Raw genomic sequence first — 23,792 nt, forward strand, 5'->3', positions numbered from 1 at the left:
TTTTTTTCCCCAAGACAATCCTGCATTTTGTTTTTTCCCAGGACACGCCAATGCAACACGGTAAATCGATTTGACTGACGTAACACATAGCCTGTGACACAGGTGTCCAAAAAAATAAATAAATAACAATAACAATACCAAGCAATCAAAGTCGTCAAAGTGCGTGATGTGACATATTGCGCTTGATTTGTGATGACATTTGACGACTTTGTTTGATTTCTCGGAGGAGAGCCTCCCACGCGATTTCCCTCTGGAAGCGAGAGCGCGCGAGTTGGAAAGGGAGGGGCGGAGCGGGGAAGGAAGAGAAGGCGTCGGGGACGCGCTTTCCGCGTCGGCTGCTGCTTCTAGTTCGCAGTGTGGACTACTGACAGCCAGCTGTGCGGCTACACGACGACGACAAGAACAGCTGCGGACCCCACCGCCCTCGAACCACCGTCCCACTCCTCCAGTGTCCGCTTGGGAGGCAAAAAAAAAAAAAAATCACAAGGAAAGAGAAGTGAGGAAGAAGAAGGAAAAAAAGGGCTCGCTGCGTCGTCTTCCTTGGCGGTTCCTGTGCTAGCTTAGCTAAAGACGAGCATTCCTCAGACATGAATCCGCTGTGTAGCAGATGTAATCTCGTCGTCTACCCCACGGAAAAAATCAATTGTCTGGATAAGGTAAGCATCCAGGAACCCATTTATTGGCCAATTTTGTGTTTATAAAGCACCGACGTTCACTCGATTTTGATTTAGGTTGCTTTATTTGGAAATCTAAAGAGACACCTTGCGGGTTTTTTTTTTTTTGTGAATGAATCGAGTAGCTAGAATCCAGAAGAGGGACACAGGTATGGCTAGGATGGCGAGCAAACAGCTAGCTATCGTAAACACATGGCTATATATGTCATTTTCCAATACTGTTACCAAATTGTGATTTAAGCATCTTTTTCTTAGTTGTTTTTATACCTATTCGATGTCGTAATGAAAGCGATAGCAGACGAGCGCGAGCATGGCTGGGGCCTGCACCTTGATAACGACTATCGAAAACGTCACCTCAACGCTATAAACGTAAATTTGCACGCCCACTTCCGGTTTTGTGCGATTTTATTTACGATTTAACTATTTAAATGTTTTTTTCGCTCTCGTTTTTCCCCGCTGCCGTCGGCTGGCCTGTTGGTATCCGATGTGGGACGTGTCACACTCGCTCACCTTGTTAATCCCGCAGATGATTGGCTTGTCGAGATTCGATTTCAATCCCATAGAGGGGATTTAAAAATTTCACACAAAGGTGGCTAAATCTCATCAATCTTAGAACCCAGTAAAGTATAAACCCATGTGGGATATGTATCCATTGCACGTGTTGAAGGATATTGTGTTTTGTAGAAGGGTATTGAGTTTTGCAAATACAGTGCATCTTTCCTCTGAGGAAATGTACACACCTTGGTCAGGTTTTCCACCTGAAAGCTTAGGTCAATTTTTGTGCAATTTAATTGTAATATACAAGCATTCAAATGTGGCAAATATTTTTCCAATTACCTTTTGGTGTCCAACCTATAATTTGCAATTCACACTCTTATCCCACAATATGGGATGATCATCTTTCACTTTCAATCCTACAAAGAAGACTTTATCTCATGTTTAGGTGCGAAATCTCATTAGTTGTATAACCCAATGGCGCATCATCTTTGAGGAGCACCAACCACCTTAAGATCTTGGGCATGCATATTGCAGGTTATTGTATTTTATATCCAGAAGGGTGTTGACTTGTGCACAACTTGTGGTTCCACACAAGTCAGAGCATGCATGCTGCAACTCCAGATGTGGGTGTGGTCTACTTCTTGCAAAAGGGCTGGAGGCCAAGTAGATGGTTTGTCTAATGGACGTCTGAAATGCTGTTGAAAATCAATCCTCCTTAATGGCTGGTTGTTTGTTGACAGATGCATTATCTATCATCATCTGCTGTATGTGTCTTCTTTTTACATCCAGTGTGAGTGTACTTCTCTCTATGATAGCCCATGTGCTGTCAAAAACATTGAAAAGGCTTCGATTTCACTTTTCAAAATTAATTGAGCATAAATCTGTTGTCCTAAAGTTTTACAAATGTCACATGTACATGCAAATATGTCCCATCATCTTACAGACAAAAATAATAGATCGGCCAATATTTTATTTTGTTGATAATAGAAATTTTAACACCCAAAAACGTCAAAAAAGTCAAACTGGGTGAAAGAAACATCTTAATCCTGAAATGTAACCTCTTAAAAGCCTCCTCTTTTAGCAGTCCTAAATTTAGGTCTGTAAAGATTTAAATTTAGCTGGTTCTTAACTTTAGGCTTTAAACGTCCTAATTTTGGCGTCTGTCAAACTGATGACACCACTGGGCATTGGTATTTGGAAAATATGCTGATGATGAAATCTGCAATGGCGTCCCACAAGGTTCATTCCTTGGTCCCATATTTGTCAAACTCTCTATGCTACGAGCACTATAAGACATTGGTAACTGTTTCCTTATCAACTCAAATTTTTGTCCCAGAATAATGCACTATGACTAAGGCTTTCCGCAAATGCATTGGCCAGGGATGTTTTGTCGGTGTTGCCACGGTACAATTACACATGCGTGTTCACAAGCAAGCTGTGTATGGAATCTGGCCAGAGGTGGAGAACATTCCGGCAGATGGACGCTCCCATGAAACTCCCTGTCAGAATCCTGCCCTGCTGTCTCTTTCTCTCACGGTGCGCATTTGCACTCTGCACAAATTCGTCTTTTTCTCTCTCTCTCGCTCTCTCTCTCTCTCTCATCATTGGCGCTTGTATTTATGGGTCAGCTCAGGTGACCATTTGAATTACTGCTGCCTGTTGTTATTTATGGCCCGATTTGGAAAGGGGAAAAAAAAAAAAGGCTTTACCTGACATCCTCATTGCATATATGCTCCAGTCCCCACAAAGGCTCACTTGTGTGACAGCTGCATTCCGGTCGAGCCCAGCAGAAGCTGTGCTGCCCTGGGCACACATGCCAAAAGACAGGAGCTCTTCCTTTCCTTGCTGCTAGTCGTCATAGTTACTGCCCAATGATGGTTAAGTATGAGGCTTGTGTGTCTGAACAAGGTTTTGCGGTAAGATGTGGAAGCAAGGCAGCGGTTTTCCTCACAATCGCCTTGTACTCAGCTGTTCACTGTGTGGCAGATTTGTGAAGGTTTAGGTATTTTGAATCAGTACATGTTTTGACATGCTACTGAAGAGAACATTCTCTTCCACGCAATACTGATTCCATTAAGTCTGTACATTTCATGACAAAACAATTTAACAGATTTATCTGTGGAAAAATGTTAGGGCATGACTGAATTTTATTTGGCCGATACTTTTTTTTTTTTTTTTTGCCAGGAAAAAAAATACACATTACCAATTAAAAAGCTGATTAAATTTAAAAATGTGTAAAATAGCATATGTTTCCTCACAATGCATTTCAATGGGTGTCACACATGCGGATTTTCACTATTCAGGAGGCAACCTGGTACCAATTACCCACAAATAGCAAGGGATAATGAACATATATTTCTTTTAAATCTTGTTTAATAGACCAGGCCCTAAAAAAAATACTACAATCACCACTTTTTAAAAATACTACTTAATGATGGTATTGATACAGAACAGTGACCCGAGCAAGTTTGAAAATGGTAGCTTTCAACGGATTTAGATTTTCCAGATGCTCAAAGAAGCGTTGCAATAATTAGCAGCAGCCTGTGACTGTCACCTGAGTCAATGTATGATCCCACTTCCTCATCACAAGTAGGAAGCAGATCCACTAAATGCTGAGTTGCTTGCTTTAGAAATATAAAATAAATGTATACCACCTGAAAACTTAAAATTATTCTTCCTTTATAGTCAATTAAAATATGGACCTTTTTGGACTTAGAAAGTCCTAAATGTGGGTTCTAAAAAATCTTAAAATCTTTGATAAAAGGTCTTTATTCAGGCCTTAAAAATCATACATCCATCCATTTTCTATAGCCGCTTATCCTCACATGGGTCGGAGGCTGGCTATCCTAGCTGGCTTTGGGCAGTAGGCGGTGGACACCCTGAACTGGTTGCCAGCCAATTGCAGGTCACACAGAGACGAACGACTATTCACGTACTCAATCACACCTATGGACAATTTAATATGTCCAATTCACCGACATGCTTGTTTTTGGAGTGTGGGAGGAAGCCGGAGTGTCCGGAGAATCCACGCGGGCTCAGGGAGAACATGCAAACTCCACACAGGAAACCCGGAGCCAGGTGGATTTGAACTCTGGTCCGTTGAACTGTGAGGCGGACGTGCTATTCAGTCTTCCCTCTATCAATCCATCCATTAGCTACTGCTGTATCCGGGGTTTGGTTGTGGGAGCAGCAGCTTGAGCAGGGACGCCCAGACTCCCCGTTATTTGGCTACTTTGTCCCAGTCGCCAGTCGTTCCCAGGCCAGCTTGTGACCCTATCTCTAAGAGAGGGCCCGGACACGCTGCGACGGGAACTCATTTCGTCCGCTTGTATCCAGAAACCTTTGGTCACAAACAACAGCTTGTGAGCTTTGGTGAAGGATGACCCAGGTATTAACTCTTGACTTTCTTAACCTAAACTTCCACTTAATGGAAATAATCTTTGGAGTACCTCAAGGTTTAAGGTTTCTTATTATTTTGCATTTTATTACATGACTGACCACCCCGTCGCTCATGAGTGGACACGCATATAACCTACATACAGTGTAACACGCATGTAGTCTCTATTCATACTCATGCGTGTACCCTTGAGCCGTGAAGACGCTCAGAGACAGTGGTGGCCTTTTTTTTTTTTTTTTAATGGCTGTTTCTAGGGCTGCATCTCTGCAGTGTCCTCATTTTTCCATCTGACTGCCAGGTCACGTCTCCTGTAAAGCGAACGCTCAAAAGAAGATGGTTGCGCTATCGTAATTATTTGATGATTTACTAGGCTGGGTTTTTTTGTTGTTAAGTACAAAATGGCAGCCACCTCAAGTCTGAGGAAGCTCTTGTTTTGCTTTGTTTTGTTTGAAGCCAAATGAACACAATGAAGGGAGTGTGTGATGTCGGTGCATAATCTAAGTGTGAGTCATTTGCCTAGTAATGCGTGGGGAACAATACAGTCTCAAACCCATTTCACACGTCATATGAAAACTGACATTTTGATGTCTGTATGTGTGGCAACTAAGGTTTTCAAATAGGTTTAACCTGTTTTACTCTGCTATCAGACCGATCTTTTCCAATATCATTGTGCTGTGCTGAAGGTACTGTCATGTCATTTGTAAAGTTGATGTCAATGGGGATGTCATGATCAAAATTTACAAGTCACTTGATTATGAGTGATGTTCTTATATGGAATTTTGAGTGGATACCTCGGCCATTAAAGAAGAAAAAAGGATGCATCCAAATTTAATCCCCTGTATTTAATTTGTATTCCTCAGTTAAAAGTAGCCTAAACTTATCTTTATATGGCCGTTGTGTGTTGCACTTAATAGCTTTGTGGATATTACAAAAAAGGGAGCTTGAGGGAAGGTAACTCTTTTATGAACATAGTCACATTTCAAGTTCAGGTCGTGCTTCAGCGACAATAAACCATTAGCGCTATGTTTGCGTGCAACTTGCCGTCTTCCATGAGGAAGTACGGTAAGAAAGCAGTGCATCGCATCAGCAGGTGGACGAGGTTCTTCACGATGGAATGTGGATCAGCAGGTTTTGCGTGGCGCTGAACAAATAGTTCACTTCAGCCGACTAAGTACAAGTAAAGACTGTGTTTGTTCTTGGTAAGATCCAAAGTTCAAATTCAGCTCAGGGGATGGCTTTCTCTTGAAGTACATTTCAATATGTATTAATGACATATGTAGTGCTATCGTTGGTATATTTTATTTACTAGCTCCAGAAGACAGATTGTGTAACATCATCTGATTTATTATTGGCTTGTCTGCTGGAAAACTGCGTCACAAATGACAACGCCCATTTCTATAGCACTTAAAAAAGTAATGAGAACTGCTGCTAAATTGTCCACACGGCAGGTGTGACTGTGAGTGTGAACATGCACACGTGGCAGCAGGAAGAGCAGGAAATTGAGATTTCCTGTCCTGCACAGCCAACAGGTCTTTGTAATCCACTGCAGTGAAAGAGTACACGCGCCACTGTCTGCACTTGGCTCTCCTGGTGGTCAGCTACGTCCAGATGTTGAAAGAGCTGCTCATCTTTAAGCAGCCCCAAATCACATTTGCAGTCGTTCAATATAGCCAAGGGTAACTGCCGTGTGCTTTGTCACTCTGATGTTTACGACTCTACTTGATTTATTGCCAGCTATGCAGTGTACTACATTCAGAAAGCAGTTGATTTGGACTTTGTGTCCTCCATCTTAGTCATTCTGAGGCTCCTCTCTTGGTGTGTGAGAAGATGATGACCAAGCGGGTCTGCCGTTTCTTTCCTTAGCCCTCTCCTTGCACTCTTCCTCCACCCTTCCTTCCCTTGACGTTAGCCACAGTCGCTCCCTTCCTGGCCTTCTCTCTCTCCTTCCTTATTGACCCTCCCTTCCTCTTGTTCTTTCCCCCATGTTTCCTCCCTTGTCGTGCCATTTCTCCCTATCATCCCTGACTCTCAGAATCACACTCAGGCCGAAGACTGGGCTCAGTGCCAGAGAAAAAATGGGAATAGGAGGAAGCAAGTTGGCTTGGGTATTGGGCAGAAGGGGCAGATCACTGGTATCAATTCGTAAGGCTTGTTGAGATTAAAACACATGACTGTGAGATGTCAAAAAGTCGTAACAGGATTTCACACTGTAGCACCAATTATGAAAAGGGAGTTTTCCTCTGTTTCACACATACATTGTTTGGCCAGAAAAAAAAGGCAAAACTTTGCCTAATACCTTGTAACACATTTGAACTTTTGTTGAAATTGAATTAGGCAATGTGATATTTAAGTCTAAACCTGTCAAATTTGTAGTTGGCTTTTTTGATTGGTTCTGGCTTCGATGAATGAATGTCAGGGATGGGCAAACGTTTTGACTTGAGAACAATAAAGAGTTCTAAAATTTGACCAAATGGCTGGACCAAGAGCAGATGGATGGAATGTTTTGATAATCCACCTCATAATAGAAAAAAGTGCATATTTCAACAGTCCTCATTTTACCTCTTGAAAGTGTCACAAAAAATGCTATGGGTCCCAACAGAAATGTTTGGCATCCCAAAAATTGTGCAATGAAACTGACATTGTCTGAAGTTCAAACTTTTATTTTGTTCTATTTTATTTAGTGGATATGCTGAAATTTTATGTTGTGTTGATTATAGACCATTTCCTTTCTGTTCTTTATGCATATTTGTTCTTGGTTAGCGCATTTATTTCACATGTGCAAGAGAGCAAGTGTGATGGAAAGTGGAAGAAGGCATAACTGAACGCTATTCCTGTCATTATTGATCTATTTTGTAGAAAGGCGGCAGAAATATTGATCATGGCTTCAATGTGATTGGGACCCGCGATAGGGAAAGGCCTCTTTTAATGCTTACACTCCATTCGGTAACAGCAAAGTGAAACGTTGCATTTAAATTCGCAGACGTGTAGCTTTCCTACGTATTCGGCTCATTGCTTGACTTTCCAGAACGGGCTACGTGATGACATCATTGCACAGGGCGTGTCCAATGTAGTACGGAAGTGGGCAGCAAAAAAAAAAAAAAAAAAAAAAAAAGGAAGCGGACAGAAAGCATATCAATTTCTTTCTCTTTACTGTACCCAATAAAGGTTCAATCCACTGATAGTTCCGCTGTCTTTCATGATTTTAACATTCTCATCCTGACTGATATTTTCTTAAAGTTCTGAAATTTTAACGGGTGGCATATGGCCCCCAGGCCATAGTTTGCCCATGATGCTCTATGTTAAACTTCCCTGTCGTTCATGCCTTTTAACGCCGTCACAGCTGCCATTTTGATATGAATTTGTAGGGCAGCTCAAGTGTGGCAGAAGATTTTAATTAGCAGCAACCTGGCAGATAGTTGGTGTCCACAATACTACTAGTCTGAGACGAGCATCAATTTTAGAAGGGTAAACATACATACGTGGCACATATTTGTCTTGGTTGTAGAGCAGCCAGCCTGGCTTAACATGGCTATAAACAGCCACCATGCAATTTTCTTGCAAGTAGTTTGACATTTTCTGTCTTACTTTGTCTCTATAACCAGCCTGTGAACCCTATCTGCAATTAGCCTTTTGTCTACTGTCCTTTTTGGAAAAGTGCCCCCCCCATTTATTGTTCTGTTTGTCTCCCTACAGTACTGGCATTCAAGATGCTTCCGCTGCGAGACCTGCAATATGTCTCTAAACATGAAGAATTACAAAGGTTTCGCGAAGAGACCATACTGCAATGCGTGAGTTGTCTTAAATGCTTTTTTGTGTCGAATGTGTTTGTGCATGTCCTTCCCCAACGTAGGCCCCTCTTCCCTCCTCCCTTGCCTTGTTTATCCGAGGCTCTGCTATCACTCCCTCCCTGACAGAAAAAGTCCTGTAATATGTGGTGTGGGAAAGCGCCTTGCTCCCTGGTGAAAGGAATGGACTGGTTTGGTGGGGCTGGAATGGGGGGTTTCAACAAAGGAAATTCCTAAAGTTCCTCTCAAGTGACACAGGAGGACACGGGGCGCTAACTAACTTGTTCACTCATGCTGCAACACACTAAATCCCCCATGTGGAATCTGCGGAATCTCCCCTCAGAATGATCTTCTTCTTCTCTCTGTGCATGTGATTTATTTCAGTATGCGGCCAGCGACATGAATTAAAATGTCACGATAGAGCCCGTCGCTCTACTAGTGTGGAAACTGCGGTACAAGGCAAGCTAATAATCAACCGTTATTATAAGATTTGGCGCGCAGATATTTTGCGCCACGGTTAAAATTAAATAACGTCCTTATTTCCTATTTCAGCTCTAATTCATTTTTCTGTTGTGAGAACATTAATTTTTGGCTGTTGGTGGTCCCACTTTCCTTTCTAAGTATTTGTGCCCTCTGAGTTTTCGTGCCCGACAATAACTGTGTGGTAGCTTGGGAGGTTTTATGCAAGGATTTAAAGGGCGAAATTTATGTAAACATGATGTTTTATGCTTGCACAGTCACATGTAAAAATTCCCGCCTTCACGCTACCATCTCTGTGCATTGGAGTGACATTAGGCATGTTAAAAAAGACCACACAAGCTCAAAGCCTTAGTCCAAATGCAAGCTGAAAAAAAAAGCAATTTTTACTCTGCTTTCTCTAATTTCATTCTTTTACTACAGATTTTTTTTGGGGGGGGGGAAAAAAACCTTTGGCAAATATTACTTGTTTATAAGTATAGGATACTTGGAAAATTAGTTACAAAATTCCCATTTCCATAGATTAGGTTACAGGCTCTGGGAGTTTTTGTCCCATCGGTATTTTATAATAATAATAATAAGAAGAAGAAGAAGAATAGTATAAAAGAGCAGTTATTAAACGGAACAAAAACAGAAGAAAAAGGCAGACAAAACAAACAAATACATCTTGTTAATCTGTGGTCTGCTGGAGGGCTCATAATTCCTGGTTCATGTTTTTTATAAAACACCAGTCAAGTCAGTAGTACCCCAGCACAATGTTGCCGTCTGTACTCACAACCTTGTTTGACGAAGCTTGTAACAGACCAGCGCGTGTTTGGACTGCCTGTTGCACAGGCGCGGCACAGATGTTGCTAATGGCACGAACAATGACGCCGTTCACTTGTGCTCACATCTGCTCGTTTGCCTGATTTATATTTCATATTCACAGGCAGTCTGCAATATCAATGCGCTTTTTTTCTATTACTGGTATTATAATGTTAACTTTGTTTGTTGTTGTTTCTGTTGATGTACAACTTGACGAAGTTCGACAAAACTTAACGGAGGCTACAAGTCATGCCAAGTCAACCAGCACATAGCCAGTACACAGCCATCCAGCTCTACACTCTGCAGTGAAGCCCATGCCACTCACCAGGCAAGGCCCTGCATTTTGACCCTTACACACGCAGTCCCAGGTACTACAGTTGAGAGTGAAGACGATGTTCCGAAGTGAACAAACGAAAGGCCTGCACCTCACATGCAAGTTTTTGTTTAATAATGTAAAACCCATTTATGCAGTTACTCAATCATTGCCTAATCGGTAGAACGCTGCTTTATAAAAATATCAAATATCTGCAGCCCAGTTATGTTCATGATAGACGCCACTGTACCTGGCTCAGGTTTAAACGCATCAATTTTTTGCTATTATACCACCTGTCAGTCATACTTTGTAGTCTTAGACAGTAGCGCCTGTTCTAGTTTAGCCTTTTTTTTTTTTTTTTGTCTAGCTTCTCCTTTTACATTGTTGTGTGCCCCTTCAACTCGTCTTGTCTGGCGCGAATAGGAGCCAGACCCTTCACAGCGTGTTTATTTGGCCTCTTCCCATTTGTTTAACACAGTCCACTTGAGAGTAAACATCATCTGTACTGTCGTCCTTTCCACTGAAGAATGATTTCTGTTGCTCTTGTGCTGCTCAAGCAGGGTGTAGGCGTACAGATACTGTTGTAACTGAGGTTAAAATGTGAGGCCCATACGTGAGTAGGAAAACCAAATATACATTCTTACTGCCCTTATACTGTGTTCTGTACTCCCAGATAACCAACACACTATGCAACTGACTTTTTTTAGTGGGTTACTCACATGAGTACCAGGATATAGTATTTGGTACGCAACCTTTCTTTCATTAAAAGCAGTTCTCCTCAAAGCCCTTCTCAGTGTCGCACCCACATTAGCAGCTCACCGTCTATGTGTGCACACAGCCAGCCTGCATCCTCGAAAACTTTCATGAGTCCATCATTTATGGTTTGTGTGGTTCGTTTGGGACCAAGTGTAATTAGTCCAAGGCAACTGTAAAGTGACAAGTATTCGATCTCCTTCACAACGTTCCTGAGAACGCTATGCAGTCCAGACAGCCAGTCCAAGCTGCTTCAGTAAACAAATATCCTTAGAATACGAGTGAATACAAGGGAGATTTGTGTTTAGCTTTATGAAAAGCAAGGAGAAAACTTTTAGAGAGTTAGCATTGTTCCTGCAGTTTGTCTTGCCACCTCGCAAGTGTGCAACAAACCATTGCTTCCCGATAATTTTTGTCAGGCATAAGTTGTGCTACATTTACATGCTCTTTTCATGCATGTCAAATTAAGGATATCAAAAAATGTTCAATCCTGTATCAAACGCACCGTTTTGGTCTGTTAGCGAAGGACACAAGCAGTAAAACTTGCACGACATTTAAGTGTGCTTCAAGCCATGTCACGTTTTGGAGCCATTATTCAGGAAACAAACAAAACCCAGCTCAGGCTCGGTTATTGTCATGGCTGAAAGTTTGGTAGGGTACACAAATGCGCGAGTGAAGCACGTGACGTTGTATCACTGATTTCTGTAGCGCGTGTGCATACCAGTTTTGTGCATCCCTTCATACAGTAGCTAAACCAATGGTTGTGAAACCAGATATCTGTTGTGATACCAAGACTGACCTGTGTGAGTAGTACAATGCTACTGGGGATCAGACTGCCATAAAACAGTAATTGTATAATAATAAAATGCTAAGAAATTTTTGTAGAAAAAGAAATAGAAGATAGTTCTGTTAACTACCTTGTGGCTGCAACTTGGTGTTAAAACTATGGTACTGCATTAGGGCTGCAAATAACCGCTATGTTAATAATCAATTAATCTCGTGATTATTAACACCCCCGAAAATAAATAAATAAAAACAAATATTTGGTTTTGGTTCAACACGTTAATAGTAAATGCTGCACTAAAGGACTACAGAAATTGAGAAATATTTACTAGTTGAAGTACAGTGGATTTTGACCATTTTTAATGAAATGGGGTCAAATACCATTTAACCTTCCTGTTATGTTTGATTGCAAGGAACAGCAATAATGTCCAAAAGTCACTTTGACCCGGGGTGCATTTAGTCACCCAAACTCTCAGAAATGTGTACTATCCAAATTCAATATTTGTTTGTTTCTCAAGGAGGATGCGTATTATGCATGCACATTTGTCCGAAAGTGTTCACTTCACTTACTGATGTTCACAGGGTGTGCTCACAGGTACTGTGGGAGTGGGGGTTGCAGAATGTTTATGGTCATAGGAAAATCTCTTCACGTGACCATAACAAGGCTGGGTCGGTCTTTTCTTAAAATGTTCCCCTTTGCTGTTTCCAGGCCTTCAATTGAATACCGCATCTCCTGTTCCCAGTATGTCAACTTCTCCGGCAGCATGTGTGTGCCCACGTGTGCCTAGCATAGCCACCTCAATACACAAGACGCACAACCTTTACCCTCAAAACTGCTTTCTTAGTGCTCGACATTTGTGCATGCGCAAACCAGTGTAATGTGTGAGTCATAGGTTACACAACCTGACCGACGGACGAGCAGTTTTGTGACTCACCCACACCATAACGTACGCATGGATGAGTGTGTGTACACACACTTTTTCTGTGTCTCAGTGTTTTACCCATTTACATGATGCATTTTTGGAAATGTGTAGCAGTTTAATGGCTCTTTTAGAACAAAGACAATTGCCAAAGACGCATTAGCAATGACAGGAAAAGGTGTCAAGACTCAAGACCCACTGAGCAAGACTCCACTTTTTCTTACTGCTTCGCCCAAGTGCCACCTATCTAGGGATTAACTCATTCACTTTAAGCCCTGTTAAAATGTGTTTTGATTTACATAGCTGTTGATTACACAAATTAGTTTGCCTGGTAAAAATGGGTTTTGATGTCTATACTGGAGCCATCAATGGCAGTAAATGAGTTATTGCTTCAAATATGACAAGAGTATGATATAAAAATGCTTGGTTGGCCGGATTAAAGATATGTGGTCCATGGTCAATATTTGCCCACTCCTGGCATGTATACACAAAATGTTTTTTCCCACATTCGGGAACAACACTAACATCTCTATTCATTTTCAGCTTTTTTCATGAATACTGTACATTTAGCCTAGTGCTAGCAGGATTTTTAAGGAGTTTTAAATGCTGAGGTCTTCTGCTCACTCATGTTTTCTATTTTAGAGCTTTTTCAGTGAAAAAAAATTGTGCGGGCGATCCTTCATCGTGGCGGGATTACAAGGGATTTTCTTTTTTAACATGTTGTCAAGGAAACTGTAAACAAGCGGCTTAAATGGGCTAGCTGCCGTCGGCGCAGTCAGTGAGACCATATTTGAGGTCGCCCAAAACCCTGGGGCATCCTTTGCGTTACAGTCAGTTCAATTTTTGTTCACCATATGTCTTCCATTTTTACCTTGCTAACATGTTCTTTCGACTGTTGCAATTAATGCCGCATGTTTTGGAATTAAAAGTGTGTTTTAAAATAAAATACACAATCGTTATTTCAGTTTTTTTGTGAGGCGTTTTAAAATTGAGGAACCATTCATAAAATCTTGACACATTCTGTTCCTCTTCCTGCTACATGTGTCTGTGTTCAGCATGTAGTTTCCACACACCTGCCATAGTTCTCCTCCCCAGCACTGCAAACTTGAGGATCCCGTTACCCCAAACACACATAACATTGTGTGCCACCCTCACATCTTTGGTCTTTGAGGGCTCCTAATTCAACTTTTGCGGCGCTTTGAATAGCAAATGCCCTGCAGTTTTTTAGTTGGCTCAACGGCTGCTCACCATTGAGGTGTTGTCACTGCTCATCGCCATTTTTCTGTGTGTTTTGCAGACACTACCCCAGAGCAAACTTCACCTGCGTGGCTGACACTCCAGAGAACATTCGTCTCAAACAGCAGAGCAAGATTCAGAGCCAGGTGAGGCCAAGTCTAACCGCAGCTGTTGAGAACACACGCACAAACACACACGCACGTTGGTGGCACAGTTCCAAAACAGAGGCAGTGTGCTTAAAGTGAAAAGCCTTAAAGGACCCCCACAACCTGTGAAACTGATTCTCCATGCTGACAATTGTATCACTTAAAACAAACGCTTCAGCTCTGCTTGATGGATTAGTCATCAGCAGCCATATTTATGTAGGTTATATACACTCGTTTGAGCTGCGTAATCACATCTCACCGTTTTAATAGTGAGACAATGAACGGTCTTTCCATCCAGACCGAAATATCCATCATAACCAGGTCATGTGCTGTAGTAAAAAATGGCTCCAGAAGGGAGTTGAAATGGCCCAACAAATTCTTTCTCCCACTTCGGCTGTCTGCTGAACATATCAAATTGAAAGGGTCTTATGAAACGACAGTTTTTAATAATTTGTTTTCTTTGATATGAGTGGCTTCCTCCTACATTCCAGAAACATGCATGGCAGGTTTACTGGGCACACAACATCTAAATTGTCCTTAGGTGCGATTGGTTGCTTGAATAGTTGTTTGTCCCTATGTGCACTGTAGAAAATGGATGGATGAACGAGCGTGTCACACACTACAGATTACGCTGCCCGTTACAGGGGGGATTTGGAGTATTGGGGTGAAGAGCACAATAGCTGATGGGCTGAGTGACAGATGGTGTTTTTTTTTTCTTTTTTTTTTTTTTTTTCATACATCCTTATTGCATTGGGCACAAATAAACAAGCAAAGAGTCAAGCCTGTAAAAATACCAATGAATTTGTTTAATGTTTTGGGTTCTGATTTTAAATGCATATATTCCAAACAACTCATTCTGGACATTTCCATGCATCATTTTGCGAAATTTACCATCCTGTTTGTCTAGACTTAACTCGAGAGACCTATCCTTCATTACTAAGCACTAAACTCTATATGCTCGGGTGACATCATGTGTCATTCCTATTTTTTCACGATTCACTGATCAGTCAAATGCGACAAATGACAAACAAGTATTCACCCCTATATTTACACCTATTGAAAATTTAATCTGCAAGAAAATTTCAGTATTGCACTTGTATTCTGACAACATTCAAACCTCAAAACTGTGAGGCAGATGTTTGAAGACTTGTTCACCATGCAACCCACAAATCATATTCAAGCACAGAATCAAGCCTATATCAGCTTAGGACAATTGTGTGATGTACCACCAGGAGCAGGAAGTTATTTCACTATAAATACCCCTCAAAACTTTAAACAGGAAGTTCATTGGCCCAAAAAATGCACAGCGGTTCCTTCAGAATGGCAGCTATTTAAAATTCACTCACTACATTTTGAAACAACAGTGAATCAAGTTGTGTTTGTCATTGGCGGAATAACTTGCTGAAGAAAACAAGTTTTGTTTGGTGACGCTTGTGCTCTGGCACCATTTCTATGGGAACCTTATTGCTATGGAAGCTGTCACACCTCATTATGAGACTTTGCGAGTGATAGAAATAAAGAACAGAGGGAGAGAAATAGAGGAAGAAAGACAGCCCTGGTGCCGGGCGGTAAAAAGGGAGGGAGGAACTTAGCTGAAGAAGGAAACGCAACATCCCCGGAACAACGACGAAAGATCTCCCAGGCGAGGGGGAGATTCATACACACGCAGTGAAATATGAATGAAGTCGCACAAAGGGATGGCAGGAGGGGGCAGGGAAGGAAAGCGGCGCTGTGATTGGAAGAGGGCAGACGCTGTTGAGACATTTAAAAAGGATAACTGGAAAATTAATCTTCATGGCTTATCTTAGCCTCCATGCAGTAAACAATGAATCACAATATCATGGAGGAAGTATGAAAGGGATTCATGTGACATTTCCATGCATCAGGTAAAATCCCCTCGAGTGCCGTCTATACAAGTTGATACCTAACCTGCCAAGTCATTACTGCAAACTGGCTGCACTACTTCTCCTCGTGCCCATATATGGTTGCCACCTTTGGCCGTCACTCCCCTATGGAACGGGAAGTGAGCGCCACCACACAAGACGAAGCAAAACACATTGTGCCAAGTGTTTGTCACATGGTATCTGATTTTGGATTTTATGCTAAAAAATTTTAAGCCCATTCATCGCAAAATCCCCTGAGAAAGTCAGTCCATTGTAATCAAACACTTTGCTCACATGCATCTGAGTTGTTCATAACAATTTATGTGTTTGAAATGAAGAATGCAGGTCAGCAACTGTAATGTCCATAATGTTGGATTTTTCTTTCTGGTGTACACACAAGTCACATCACTTTGCAAAATTTTATTCCAAAGATGCATGTCTGATTTACTGACTGATTTTTTTTTTTGTTTTTTTCTGCTTAGGCTCTCTACAAGGAGGAATTTGAAAAAAGTAAAGGGAAATCCTTCACTGTGGTCACAGACACGCCAGAGCTGCAGAGACTCAAGAAATCACAGGATCAAATCAGCAATGTAAGTCTCCTTTTAGTAGTATTCTTTGCTCCGTATTTGATATCAACATCCCTGTAAGGTGAAATGAATACAGAATTAGAACTTTAAAAAATGCATAGTATACTAAACAAGACTTCTTCACTCCCGTTGATGGCTATAGCTCTCAAACATCCAGCGTAATTGAGTTAAAGGGGCCATAAACTTGCAAGTCAACTTTTTGATATCCCTCCCTAAATGCTCCCAATGTGTTATTTTCCTTCATTGATGCATCTCTAAGCATTCCTTGCTTATTCTGCGGTCTCACGCCCCACCCGTGCAGATGAAAACTGCTTGAAGTACGCCTATGACGATAGGACCAATTCGTACCTCCCATACACCTCCCCGTACTGCCTGTACAAGAAAAAATACATGGTGACCTTATCCACATTTTTTACTTGTTTTGGTTCCGGAGGTGAAGATACAGTCAGCCAGGGATACAGAAATGTTTTCATTTATTAGCCATAACGTTTGAATGTATAAAATGTTGAAGTGATCAAACTGTGTGTTTTGGTAGCTTACAGCCGGACAATCAACGGGCATAGTAATGAATTCAGTCGTGTCATCACAATCGTTATGAATACTGGGTTCCCATGGGGACTGATTTGATAGGAGGAACGTGTGTTAGTGAGATCGGCTTATTGAAGCCGTTGTGTATTTTAATGTAAACCACCCCGCTTTAGGATGTCTTCTATCAGAAAGGGTCGCTTTGATAAAAATTGGATGACCAACTTCTTTTAAAAAAAAAAAGAAAGCTAATTGACTGCTTGCTTCCTGCTCAGCACAATGTGCAGTTACTGCCCCACTAAGTAGTAGGTTAAACTATTAATATAGGAAGCTATAAACATTTTTAGAGATGGGTTGCACATTACTTTGAATCTTTGCTATTTCCATCTGGGCTTAGTCACTAACTACTGTGAATAGCTATCTTTCACTGTAGTACTTTTTCATCACTGAGACCATTTTTCTGCTCTGTGTCCCACATCAAGAGCCATTAATTAGCCTCCAAATAAGAGCAATGAAGTAGAAACACATACCCACTTCATCTGACGTCCGCCACGGACTATTCCCATGGGAATTGCACACAGTGCACATACTTCCTTTCACATAATGACACAGTCAGAAGTGGAGGTTAATGGCCAAGGCGAAAGGTACATAACATGTCACAAAAAAGCCACACGAGAAGGGATGAGCTGAGACTGAGGCGCCACATCTGCTTGCAATCACTCCCATGTCATTTGCCAAACTTTGCCATCTTCTGTCCCGTATCTTCTTTTGTCCTCCATTCCCACCATTGAGTAGCACAAGCTCGGATAACTGAATATATGCCACTGAACAAAGGCCTAAGAGTTGAAAGTAAAACTATATTTATATTTGACGATGTTATGACCCTTTCAAAGTCAACCCAATTTGGGTGACAATAAGGCCAGGTTTGTGAAAAATCCCCTGACACCCGGGGGTTAAAGCAACACTAAGCATAATCCATCAAATATGTTCATAAAATGTGATGAAACATCAGCTCAGAGCAAGTTACATAGTACTTTTGTTTACTATTATTACTTAATAAAATCCAAAAATGTCAAATTTTGATGGAGTGTACACTATATTACATTTTCAGGTGTAGATCCTTTTTCAGGAATATATTACAATATAAAAGGGGTGGGCAGGTTTCCTGCATGTTTTCTAGTTTTTTCTCTCAAGCGCATCTGATTCAAATGATTAGGATTATTTTTAAGCTCCAGCAGAGCTTTTTGATGAGTTAATGGTGTAAATTAGGTGTGTTGGGCAAAGAAACCTGGGTAAACAAGCAGGACACGAATTGCCCACCCCAGCATTAGAAGATGCTGCAACCACTCTTCAAAAAACAAAACTGAAATGATCTCCCCTTTTGCACATGCACACGCTGCAGCAGCATATTGCACTTGAGAGCATTGTTCTCTCCATCACTTGGCCTGCAAATGGACTCTTCGCCGCAGCAGTCGAGCACAGTGGACCCTTTGATGGCGTCTGCGAGCCGGGCAGTAAATCTTGACCCGGGAGTGCTGTGAGTCAGTCTGTTGACAGGCCTTCTATTCATGAAGGGCAAGTATCATCAGTGAGGCCTTTTAGAATTTACCACAAAAAGGCAGGGGGAGAAAAAAAAGCTTCTGGTCTAGTCTGCCCCCCCCCCCCCCCTCCCCCCTTTGGCGTCACCTGCTTGCGCCGATGTGTCAGCGGCGGTTGCTAGGCGATTGCGCACGCCCCGTTTCCTGCTTGCCGAGATGTCATATCCTGTCAGCGTCTGGAGGTTGGAGGTGTTATGCACTCGGTGCCGGTGCCCACACCCATCACCCTCTCCAGCGTGCTGCGAGTGGGAGACACCTAGTGGTTATAAAAAGAACTGCATTGTCTCTGGGTGAAGTCAGGAAATAAAAAGAATCATAGTAAATTTATGAATAGTTGAATTGCCATACTTTGTATTCAAGTAAGAGCAATTTAGAATATCACCATTAACTAATGATTTTTTTAACAGTCGATTAGCCTGCTTGAACAATGTTTTTGTTCTTCAGCATTTGGATGCTGATTTCAGCCCTATGTCAAAGAAAAAGGGAAAGCAGTCGGCTGTAATTCCTCTGCTTTTTTTTTATTGTATCCTTAGATCAAGTACCACGCGGAGTTTGAAAAGACCAAGAGTCCGCACTTCCACGAGGATTTGGAGAAGAGCAAGGGTCAGCATCAACAGCCAGTCAACCCTGCCTCAGGTAGTCCTGCGCCAAATCCAGTTCCAATTCATCTTTAGTCTCCTCTCATTTGACATCCAATGGCCATTTTGTCATAACTGTTTTGTTTTTAGGAGCGGCTTACCAGCCGATGGCCGCCCCTCAAAACTACCACTATGAAACTGCCCCTGAGCCTGTGCGCCCGGCAGCTGCTGCACCACCTCCAAGCGCTGGGGTAAGAAAATGAATTTTATCGTGGCGTTTGATAGAAATTAGAATCAGGACGAGATCTCGTACGATGAGAACTTGGGATAAAAACACTACAAAATGTCTTATCCCTGCAGTTTTTTCCCTGTTTCTTTTTTTTTTTTAACCTTACCACATCAAATAGCGTGTAGACAAGGATGCCTTGGAACACTTTAAATTTGATGTTCTTTCCGGAAGCATGCTGCAAAATCATTGACAACTCTTACCACTGCACACACTCTTCCTTCCTCCACAAGGGAGTTTTAATTTGTGACCGCTAGATGTAAACACGACATTGTTCTGAAATCACATTCAATCGCCAGTTCATGGCACAAAAACGAACAAAAAATTTTGCAAACATAATGTAGGGGGCTTGTTGTCAGCGTTTAGCGCAATGACTAGCACAAATTAGCCGCGAGGCAATTTAATTGACCTAAATCAGAACTGCACACTTTGATGCTCACATGCTGACATGGTTGCAGTTGCTACTGATCACTTTTGAACATACCAAGATGAGGCAAATGTGTCTTCTGGTCATCTGATGTCACTTGTGTCTATGGGGCGGGGGGGGGGACTGTCTAAAAGTTTTTAAAAAAAGTATACCGTATTTTCCGCACTATAAGGCGCAGCTAAAAGCATATTGACAGTGAGTTATGCTATTGAGAGTTATTATTGTTATTACTTTGAGTATTACTATATTGTGATTGAAAAAGTTTTAAAATATGTCATTAATTAAAGGTGCGCCTTATAATCCAGTGCACCTTATAATGCGGAAGATGCGGTGTATAAAATTTGCTCAATCTTTATTCAGTAAAAATGTGGTATTTGGAGTTCTCTGTTTATAATTGCTTTTCACCAAACTTTAAATTCACCTGTGTCAAAATGTAGGTTTTCTACATGAAGGAATTAGTGGTAAAATATCGGCATATCAGACTGTTTTTTTTTTTTAAACAGTCCAAACAAAAAAAAAGTGTCAATAACTGCATTTTTTTACATAAGCTCAGCTGCAGCTGAAAATATTTCCATGATAGCTTGCATTTTCTTGCAGGCTTCTCAAAAAAAAAGGTAATGTTGTTTTATATTATAAGTACGTATAGGCAAAATCTTGTCTCGTCTCGATCTGGTGGACTCACCCTTGTTTCTCGTCCCATCGCTAGCGCTTTAGAAATGCTGATTACACCACAGGCACTCCAGACATAATCGCTACTTCCTATATCCTTCATGAATACCATTGAAGGAAATGCTTGTGCATCCACAGAAACGGTACCGGGCGGTGTACGACTACGCCGCCGCCGATGAAGACGAGGTCTCCTTCATGGATGGCGACGTAATCGTAGACGTGCAGCAGATCGACGAGGGCTGGATGTACGGCCGCGTGGAGCGTACCAACCAGCAGGGGATGCTGCCCGCCAACTATGTGGAGGCCATCTGAGAGGGAGAGAAAAGATGGAGAAAGAAGAGGTAGACAAAGGGAGGGAAAGAAGTTAAAATAAATAAATAAATAAAAAACCCAGTGCCATTTCATCTATAACGCCGCTTCTCTTGATTTGCGCCCACCCCCGCCCCCACCCCTCCTTGCCTGGCCCTCTTCTCGCTGTTCAGCTCGCTAACCTCAAGCCTTCTTCTGTCTTAACTTTTTCTTGTCTGTGTGTGCTGATGTTAGTTTGTTTGGATGTTGCTCATCCTCCTCCTCCATCTTTGTCTGGTTCCGGAAGTAAGCTCCACCCTGGCTATAGCACTTAACCCCCCTCCCCCCCATAACATGAGGCAAAACACAAGAAAAAAATATTTGGAAAATCCCTTTTGAGTCAATGCGCACAGATGTTAGTTTTCTTTTTAATTTGTGTGTGTGCATTTCCTCTGTAAGACTGGAAGACAAGTTTAATCTCAGTAGCTCAAACACTTGTACATTCCTTTGATCTCTGAACCCTGTCGGATCAGCCAGCTGTCCGTCCTAACAGAGTGTTTATGTCTTAATATATTTATACAGCCAATGTGACGCACTTCATTGTGGTTAATGTTGTTCAACTGGAATCCGGAGCGCCTGCTGTTGTCTTTCTTTTTTTTCTCGTCTCGGGCAGACACAAAAGGGATCAGGGATACGTTGGGGAACGTCCAACACACATGCGCGCACACAAATATATGTAGACACCTGACTTTTGTTTCCTTTTTCTACAAATTTCGCTTGCCCTGCACAACTCTGTATTGTGACACTTTTTAAACCTTTTATTCAGCCCTTTCAGCAACATTCCAATCTTTATTTCTCTGTGAGATGTGAATGAATGTCTTTGACTTGTTTATTTGCCAACCCAGTTCTATCTCATGCTCTTGTTTTCTTTCGTTTCTTTTTTTCTTTTTGTGATTGTAAAATGCTTAATTTGAACAGGAAAAATTGTCATGTGTATTAAATGAATAAACCAGCAACGCATTTTTGGAAGGTGGAGGAGTTTATATAAAATGTAAACAAAACAAATTAGAGGTCGAGGAAGTTGCATAAGGAAGCAGTGATGGAGTAAGCGGAATGCTAACAGCTAATTTTAGTGGTTTGCCTGAAAACATTTAATGTCAACTAGCGTTTCATTGGTTGGTTGGTAGTTGACCTCAGTGTAAATAATCTAAACGACGGGGCATGATTAATTGGACCTTTAGTTTTCTGGCGTTGCTCCCATGACATAGCTAGTTGACATTTGAACAATTCTGTATCATAATAGACATCTCGGTGCTTCAAGTTATTTTTTTTTCTTTACTATGTTCATGGAAATTGAAGAGCCCTTATGTTATGTCACATTCCAACATGTTTGAAAACCTACCAATGCTAGTTCAGAACGTTTACAACGCACTCCCTTTTTCAGGCCAGTGGACAAAAATGTTTGACCGGCAGGCCCAGCAATCAATAAAATTGCTGTCATGCTAGCCAAGAACAATGTCCCTCAAAAAATGTTACTAGTAACACAATGCATTTCAGTGGTTAGTGTCAGTCTGCCAAGCTAGCATAGCACGACAATCATTATTAATACAGACTTTGCTCCAAAAATGTGTTACTGGAAAGGCTAACGTCTGACATGTTGACAAGTCATTCTGCTGAGCTAGCGTAGCGCCACAAGAGACATAAACGGGAACCGTCCCTAAAACGTGATTAATAAGTTCTCGTCAGGTAGCGTATCATTGCTTGGTAGGTCAGTCTGTCAAGCTAGCGTAGCACTATTTTTGTAAAATCATTCTTAAACCTCGCTGAGGAAAAAGTTCGTTTTGGCAGTGGACTGATTTATTACTGATTAAAATTTACAGTGTGTTCTCCCACCAGGAAGAAATTAGCGATTGTCTGCGTAGGTTTTTGTGCAACCAAACATGTTAGCATGCATTGAATTTGTTGGTAGCTCTGTGAGCTAGCGTAGGACCAGGAAAACAATTTCTCCCTGCACGTTGTCTCCGGATCTATTCGGTCGTTCTTAAAGTAACTGAGACTAGTAGGGTCATGTTCACAATAACAACCGAGAATTTGTGGCAGTCTTATTAATTTTGTTTAGCCCCCCACCCCCTCAATTTCATTTTGGGCATTCATGCATTTTTGTTGACTTAGGTGGCCTGATGTGGAGAACAGTTATCGGAGTTGTCCAGCATGGTTAACCATTTTTAACCACAAAACACGTTACCAGTGAATAATCATGTGTCGGCTAGCCTTTGAATGGTTGTTGGATCTATGTGTCCCACAAAAAAAAAAAAAAAAAAATTCTGTTGACATTTTTGAAAGTATTCCTTTTCAACACATGGCTACTGAGGGCATGTTCTTAATAGTGTCAGAGGGAATAATAGAATGTAGGATTTTTGTTGTATTTGGATGTTAACACATTTTTTAAAAAGTGACTATGCCGTTTTACAGCGCAATTGTAGCAATTCTGTGGCATTTTTGACAGCAAATTAACCACCGAGCACAAAAGTTTTTGCTCTCAAAATGTGTTACTAGTAACAATTGTCAGCTAAGTGTTTTGATTTTTTTTTTCCAGCTATTCCAGCTCCATTTTCTCCGAAACGATTGTCATCTAACAACACACTAGCACTGGGGGCATGTTTACATCAGTGACAGAGAATCATGGGAGTTGTAAAAAAAAAAAAAAATGCTCAATTTGGACAAGTTTTGGATGGAGTCAGATGTCTTGTGATTGTTTTTTTTTTGGGGGGGGGGCTCCCTTTTTCCACTCGCTCTCGTTCAGGTTGTCTTGTCCTGGCCTCTACCAAGCCTTCACCGTCTGTTTCTTCTTACCCATCAACCTGTGCTTCTGGTCATTCCTTCTTAAATGTACATGCCGTAATAGGAATCACAATCCCGCAGGTGGAAGCTTGCAGACCAGTTTTTGTGTATCTCCATCTTGTCTTTTTTTCAAAATTAATTTTATGTTTTTTAAAAAGGAATAAAGATTGCATATGCATTTTGACACGCAAAAAAAAAACAGATATCTCCTGTCACAGCACTTCAAACTGTACTTAATGATTCTGCAGATTCAATAAAAGTCATTTTTTCTCAGACTGCTGATTCACTTTTCTCCTTGTGCAAAGTTCATTTTGGTACTATTAG

The 23,792-nt window shown here is 41.4% G+C and overlaps 1 protein-coding gene across 1 annotated transcript; it reads left to right on the forward strand.

The window, feature by feature from the left end:
* Positions 1-300: 300 nt before the first annotated feature.
* lasp1 (LIM and SH3 protein 1) lies at positions 301-23,743 on the forward strand. Its single transcript, XM_088437453.1, has 7 exons — positions 301-656; positions 8,263-8,357; positions 13,702-13,786; positions 16,152-16,259; positions 18,913-19,015; positions 19,108-19,208; positions 20,478-23,743. The coding sequence occupies exons 1-7, from the start codon at positions 588-590 to the stop codon at positions 20,649-20,651; spliced, it is 735 nt and encodes a 244-aa protein (XP_088293579.1). The 5' UTR covers positions 301-587; the 3' UTR covers positions 20,652-23,743.
* The last annotated feature ends 49 nt before the right edge of the window (positions 23,744-23,792 follow it).

Source organism: Hippichthys cyanospilos, chromosome 16 (assembly GCF_059441005.1).
Source record: "Hippichthys cyanospilos isolate Australia breed blue-spotted pipefish chromosome 16, RoL_Hcya_1.0, whole genome shotgun sequence".
Lineage (NCBI taxonomy): Eukaryota > Metazoa > Chordata > Actinopteri > Syngnathiformes > Syngnathidae > Hippichthys > Hippichthys cyanospilos.

Excerpts from the sequence above, each read along its gene's own strand:
- lasp1 (XM_088437453.1), top strand. The coding sequence starts at position 588 with ATGAATCCGCTGTGTAGCAGATGTAATCTCGTCGTCTACCCCACGGAA. Across the intron at positions 8,358-13,701 it reads AAGAGACCATACTGCAATGC|ACACTACCCCAGAGCAAACT; the intron begins GTGAGTTGTCTT and ends TGTGTTTTGCAG. Across the intron at positions 13,787-16,151 it reads AGAGCAAGATTCAGAGCCAG|GCTCTCTACAAGGAGGAATT; the intron begins GTGAGGCCAAGT and ends TTTTCTGCTTAG.